Source organism: Rhipicephalus microplus, chromosome X (assembly GCF_043290135.1).
Source record: "Rhipicephalus microplus isolate Deutch F79 chromosome X, USDA_Rmic, whole genome shotgun sequence".
Classification (NCBI taxonomy): domain Eukaryota; kingdom Metazoa; phylum Arthropoda; class Arachnida; order Ixodida; family Ixodidae; genus Rhipicephalus; species Rhipicephalus microplus.
Window position 1 is genome coordinate 345,416,905 of NC_134710.1, and position 7,052 is coordinate 345,423,956.

The following is a 7,052-nucleotide window of genomic DNA, read 5'->3' on the forward strand; positions in this document are numbered from 1 at the left end:
TGGTTGATGAGAGCAAGTGGCTTGCGCTTCCGGTTTCGGTTTCACTGGCGCAACTTTTGAATTACTTTGCATAACCGACGTTTGGCTATGTCGTAAGTTCATAATTTCAGACCACTATTCATCGCCCAAATGGATAGTTTTTGTAGGTCGTTTTGATTTAGCGATTCCCTGTTTTGTTTTGTTCAGTGGTTCGTGCGAATCGGTCGTGACGTAATTTTTATTTTGATTAAGTTATAAAAAAAAGAGATGCAGGTAATGATAATTCACTATCGTTTTATTCATCGCGCTTGTGTTTTTCTTTTGGAACAAGTGATCAATGTATATATCAGTCAAAGAAACAGAGCATCCGCAATGTTTTATTCAAAGGCAAGGTAGAGTATGAGAATATAAAAAGCACAATATGACAAAGGTAGACAACAAATGCATCTCGCCTTACAAATAAATTGTAACAAATATTGTAACAAATACATAGAGAACACAGACAACGCACACATCGCTAGAGTTGGCAGAAGCCGAGAAACTGGTGAAGTATGACACACCGGGCCAGTGGGTAACTAAGGATCTATGGCAAAAACATAGCGCACAATGCTGATGAAGAAGGAAGAAGTGACATATACACAGCAATGAAGTCGCGAATCACGCCTGGGCTTAACTGAAATAATGCATAGAAAAAAAGAGCGCACAGAAACCACACGACACAATATAACAGAAAGGCAAAGGTGCAGTGTGCTGGCTGTGCTTAAGAACAGCTAGTCCAAAATGAAAAAAAGCAGACTTGATGCCTGCTTGTCCTCAGAAAGGTAGGGCTTTGCAGCTTGCTCACTACGTGAAAGACAAACTTTATGCTACAACACTGGCAGGTCTTGTGGCTTTTGTTATGCGTCGCCTTCATCAAAAACTTAAGATCCCAAGTGATTTGCGTTTGGGTGTTGCTGTGACGCTTGCGAGCTAAAATAGATTGTAGTCATCACTTTATCCAGAATTGTGGACTTTAATTGGTGCTACGAGAGCGGTATTACAGGGCTAATAAATAGCAGAAGGAAACCACTTTGGCTCATTATTTTTCACAAAGGCTCTACATCGTACGTTATCACTCACAAGCTATATAAAAATAAAATGGCAGCGTCCGCAGCCCCATCAAACACTACAAGTTTGGGTATTCTTTTGAAAATTTTGATGGGCAAGATGAGGAGGTTGATGAGAAGCTAAAATACGAAAAGCGTGATAACATGAACCGTGCCCACTTCATACTGTGTTCCTTACCCGCTCGAAGACATTTCAACAAGCGGTTTTGTTATCGATATATTACTTGAGCTGGAGAGATAAAGCATACACAGTGACCAAGCGACCCACAGTAAAGTGTACAGTTCGCCCGTATTTGCTACAAAAAATACAGACAGGATGCCCAACATTCTTTTTAAGGTTATGCAAATCACTTCGAGCGAATACACAGTGTTTGTACTCCTCATAGCGGGTAACCAAAACAATGAATGCAACGAAGGAGTGGTTAGTCCAGTTGAACTGAATATAAGCATATAAGACCATAATGAAGTCTGCTGTAACGAAGTAATAACATAACAAAGCTATTGCAGGATTCGGCTCAACTCCAATACTTTAGTGTAAACCCGCCGCTAATTGCTAACCTTTGAACTTGTCAAGCTGCATGCCCGAGATTGAAGACTGGAACCTAACCCTGTCTAAGTTTCGGTTCACAAAACGCACATGCCAACATAAACGAACCCGGCAAAACATTTTCAGAAACTTAGCGCGACACCCAGCAGAGCAGAAATGAAAATCGCCAACACTTGACAGATGGTGATACAAAACATCGCACACTTTCAGGTGATGTGCAGTGGCCTCAATTATGGCAAGAAAGCGAGATTCAAGTTGTTGTACGTATGCAAAAGCTGCTTCTGATGGCACAGTGAGATTCCCAAAAAGTTTGCTGGGGACGTGGTATGCTTTGAGCATTGTGAAATACTGGTGGGTACCCTTAAGCGTCTCACTGTCGTCTTTCAGTAACTGTGGGCAACTGCAACCGTCACATGCATTCCGAAGGAAGTGTTTGATGAGAAAACCAGCTACATAATATGCAGCGGAGTCATCGATAATATGGGAGTGAATGTTTGTCGCAAGTTCAGAGAGATCGTCTAGAGCGGGAAAGTCGTCAGGCTGTGGCTGTGCACACTCCTCATTATCCACAAGAGACGCACTGGTGAGGGAGAATGGCGACAGCTGTTCCTGGAGGAGGTCACATTCATCATCCTCGACATTTCCGTATTCTGACAGCTTGAAGAGTTTTCTTATGCAGATGTGCTTCAGGCCACAAATAAATTGTGCTACATTGGGGTTGGTGTTGCAACCCTGTTTTTGCCTAATGTGGCCAAATATGTTCTCCAGAGGATCCTGTTGAAGCCTGCGTGTTAACAGGTATTCAAAATTGTAATTTTTGGAGAGGTCGTCCCATAGTTGACAAATTGCCTGAATTGTAATTTGCCAACCTACGATGGTTTGTGGTTGACGTCTGCCAACAAACTGCCATGATGCAATCCAGGGAAGCTGGCCTCGGAGGAAGTCAATCAGCTCTGAATCATTTTTCATGATTGCATGCCGCAGCTTTTGCGAAGTTCTTTTTTTACTCGAGCTGTTCAAGGCATCGAAAATCCTGTCCATACGATCACAAAATTGAGCTGTAGTGATGGCCGAGGCAGGCAGCACCTTCGCATACACCATTGCCGTGATAGCAATCGAAACTGATGCACTGAAGACCTGAGTTGCTCTGCTGACCTTCATATTAGAAAAAGGTTTCTGATGAACGTGCCGTTCAGTCAACTTTGGAGCCAATCGCAACCGCAACTCATGTGAGGATTGGTAAAGGCTTACAATGTGCGACCAGTTAACGATGTCATCCCCAATGTATAACTTGTGTGCTTGGACATTATTGCGCGTTGTTTTAATTAAATGCGGAACATCAAAAATGTAATATACCCGCTCACCATTAACTTCAAAAAAAGGCTTTGCTACAGTCACTTTTAGTTGGTTAGCGAGACTTACATTTGAACTGCCCTGGTCACAAATGACTGCTTTCACTGCAATATTAATGCTCCTAAGCTCCAAAATGAGTGACACCAGCAAGTTATGCATAACAGATGATGGTGTTGATGTGTGCCCTATAGTAAAAGCAACCGGTTGAACCCACTTTCTCGAAACACCAACAAGAAGAAAAACCAGTGCTCGATCAGCGATGGTTGAAGTGCGATGAGTGCCATCATCTGTAAAACCCTGGACAACGTCTCTTGAAGCATCATAGTACAAATTCTTTTTGAGTGCTATTTCGTCGAAAACTAAAGCGCACACTCGGTCCCGTTCATTCCAAGCTTGAGTATTTGTTGCAATGGAAGAAAGGATTCCTGGAATTATGCCTGGAGTCATCTTTACATTAGCTAGCCACCTCCTTAATGAACGCCGGGAGGGCAAAGAAAAATACGGAGCCAGAAATCGGTATGCTCGCGGACCTCGGAAGTTTAAGTGAAGAGCGAATTTCTTGAACCACACGGGAAACCGCTTGCCCTTGCATTTGGGCCTCAAGCGAACATGTGCAGAAAGAAGTTTAAAAACCTCCTCGGTGACGTGCGGTCGGATAACTTCAAGGGCCTTCGTAGTCGATGACGGTGCTTGGTGAGGCTGTCTCTGCAGTCTTTTGATAGTTTTCCGCTGTGCTGCTACTTTGGCTTGCAGATGTTTAATGGTTTGCTTGTACTTCATTGAAGGAGACATTGTCGCTGGCACACAGGAACGCACTGCAATAAACAAAAAAATTGATGTAAAAGCGAAGAACAACTAATCCCATACGAGCACTTTCCTCGCTCTTTCAGACCCAAGGTCTGAAACTTTCTGTGGTACAAAGTTTTCGATTCCACTACCTAAAAACAAACCATTCACAATGTTGACAATGCACAAAAAAAATGAAAATCACTGAGAGCCCACCCTTACATTTTGTAAGTGCACACGTAGTGTCCTTTTGAGGATAGTTTCCTCAGAATGTCCTAAACATAAAATAGCACATTAAAAACTGCTGCAATAAAAGCATAGTCACCATTTTCTCTAAGGCACTCAGGCGTGGAGCTGTTGGCGGAGACGTCTTCTGGAGGGTCTTGTGAAGCTTGTTCAGTGCCTCGGACAATGCTGTCGGAACAATCTTGCGAGCGGCCTGCGGAAGTCTCTATATCAATCCACTCTGGTGTTGAAGTGAACATACAACTTACCGGCCACACAAGTTCCTTTTGTGACAGCTGAACGACTGGTTAAGGTTTTCTCCGGCAAGACGAAATCATCAGAAATTCTTTCACCAGCTACAAGGGAGCTGCCACCTGCAGAGGTTTGGTCAACAGTCAATTTGGGTAAAAAAAAAAAGAAATCGCGACACTGAACGCACCCTGTTCATCGGGGCACCTCAATGTGTGGGAGCCGCTTTCTGAAGCCTCTACCGCAGGTCCTGAAGAGATGAAATTACGACAATGTGTCAGTAAGAGGCTTATAATAACACAAACTGAAGCTCATCCGCACCTTGCAGTGCAGCTTCTGCAGCCATGTCACAGTCACTACTTGAAGCGACGCTCAGAGAACCTGCATATATGTGCAGTTGGTACAAGTTACAAAGCTTGTAGCATGGGGAAGCTTAAACAGCTCTTTCAAACGCATAAATTGGTCGAACGTGGAAGAAAAGAGACGGCACCAACTAGGAAACAAGTAATTTGTGATTTTTGGAATTATCAACAGTGGCAGCTTTCACTGATGAAAGGTATACGTACATGTGCACTCAGGCTTGAAGATAACGTGAAATAGCCCTTTAAAGTCTTTCAAAACAAGTTGCGCAGGTCCAGAGCATCAAAAAATGACAGAAATGTAAAGCTGCTGTTAGGAAGGTAATAGCCCACAATTCACAGAACTTAAGACTTTCCAAGTGTTACTTCTGTAGTGAGGTTTCTCTATCGGCTACAGAGATCTTCACGGTTAACTGTCGCCACTGATTCAATACAAGTGGCTGCTATTGCACATATTTGAGTTTCAGTCAATCACTTACATGGTGCAGCTGGTTGCACACTGGGAACAGCCATTCTTGTAAGCCTTGTGTGCCCAGGGTCCATGAAACTTTGAGCAGTAAAATGGTCGCTACAAACCCTGTACGTTGCGTACAATAGGCTGGCCGGCTTACTCAGGAGATCATCGCGTCCAGCATACTGCATCCATGCTTTCATCCTGCATTGGCAATGAACTATCAGCTGAAAGGGGAAGTGCTTGAATAGTGATTTTTTATTGTTACCCTCACTTAGCAAGTACGAACAGTAAGCCTACAGACATGCAAACCATACAAAAGCTTTAACACACCTGCCGTCCCGTGGTACGCGGAAGAAACTCGTCCCAGGCTTCTTGTGGGTTCTGCCATTGTTGAAGCACCACGATACACAGCAGTAGCTGCCGTAGCTTGGACCGCCGGACGGCATGGCGTCAGCGCGGTCTGAAAATGTTAGTAAGTGGATGCTTCGCTGTCAAATTACAAAAAAGATATGTGCACGTCATAAGTGTACCAGCAAACCCCTTTGAATGATTAGCTAATCGATGCACAATACAAAACCAGTGATACATCTCTGACCCATAAAACTCTGACTTACAAAGATATACGTCAAGACCACGAACAAAGATCTTCAGAAGTTTCCAGGCCGCTATCCCTTGTAATGCAATGGTATCGCGGCCTGGGAACATTAGAACACCTTCGTGCGTACGCAGTATCAGCAGTACATTGGGAAGAAAAATCGTAGTTGAAATTTGTGCGGTAAAATTATATTGGAAACGTCAAAAAAATTTGTGGGCAGCTTGCACTAGTGGCACAAGGCTAGCGAAGAAACGAAGATGATGGCCACTTGGCTAGTCCAGATTTGCCTCCGGCACACCAAGAATTATTCGTGTTCCGAGCCTTCGGGAAATGCGTCGTGAAGCATGCGAGGCCCAACAAACGCTTCTCAATATTTTGCACCGAGCCTACGACCTAGCTGCCCAGCTATGCTCAGCGCACAGACGCTCGCGTCCGTGGCAGACGCAGCACGCGTCGCCTCGGCTTGACGCCGTGCCGCCTTTTCTATACTGCATACGTTGCACAATGTTCCCGTCTAACCGCCGCATAGAGCCACAAACTTTCTTTTTAGCGAACCTCCCCATCCTTACAAGCTTCAGAAAAAGGTTACAACTGCGTGAATGAGACGCCACGTAAGGAACAAACTCGCACACTCGAAGCGCAACGTGTGTGTGTGCATCTTTCTATGTTTGTTGCATGGTGTCTTTTTCGCGCAGGCGTAACCGTTTTCTGAAAAAATGACCCAACAAGACCAACAACATGTCATTCAACAAGCTTCGCTTGAAAACGTGCCTCACCTGTTATCTCACGCTTGAAAACGCCGACGCAGCCGACGTTGACGAAAGCGACGAAAGCGTCTCGCTGTCAGTCATGCATGGGCTTGTCGCTGGATAGATGGTGTTTATGACAGTACGGCTGAAGAAAAATAATCGCGTAAGGTGTGTTGAATAAATCGTTTTTATGTATAAAGAACATACCAAATTTGGGCGTGTAATTATTAATTTGTGAAAACAATTCTGTTGCATTGATTATAACTGTGTTTTTTTTTGCGCTTGCGCCCTCTGACGTGTGGTGGGAGCACTAGTTCGTTACGTAGTCGTGACGCACTTCCTGAGGATGGATGGTAGCGCAGACAACGAACACGGACAAGAGAAGGCACATAGACACAACACGTCTGCGCTACCATCCATCATCATGCAACCATACCAACAAGCCCAAATCGCCACCCTCATGCACTTCCTGAGGCCAGGTTTCGCGGAGTGTCCGCTCTTGTCTTCTTCTTTCTCTATGGCGCGACGCCGATCTACGTCGCGTCGCTCGTCGCTGTCGCGTGCATTTTCGCGCTTATGGAGTTTGGGCAAACCGGGGTCTTTAAGGTATTAAAGTGAAGTGAAGTGAATGTAAATGCGAAGTAGCATTC

At 44.5% G+C, this 7,052-nt stretch overlaps 1 protein-coding gene across 1 annotated transcript; it reads right to left on the reverse strand.

Moving 5' to 3' along the window:
- Nucleotides 1-253: 253 nt before the first annotated feature.
- On the reverse strand, nt 254-6,750 carry LOC142776325 (uncharacterized). The gene is made up of 8 exons (XM_075879824.1): nt 6,430-6,750; nt 5,389-5,518; nt 5,084-5,259; nt 4,567-4,626; nt 4,436-4,495; nt 4,266-4,370; nt 4,097-4,210; nt 254-3,800 (listed from the first exon to the last, which is right to left on the reverse strand). The coding sequence occupies exons 2-8, from the start codon at nt 5,502-5,504 to the stop codon at nt 1,639-1,641; spliced, it is 2,793 nt and encodes a 930-aa protein (XP_075735939.1). The 5' UTR covers nt 5,505-5,518; nt 6,430-6,750; the 3' UTR covers nt 254-1,638.
- Between the last annotated feature and the right edge of the window lie 302 nt (nt 6,751-7,052).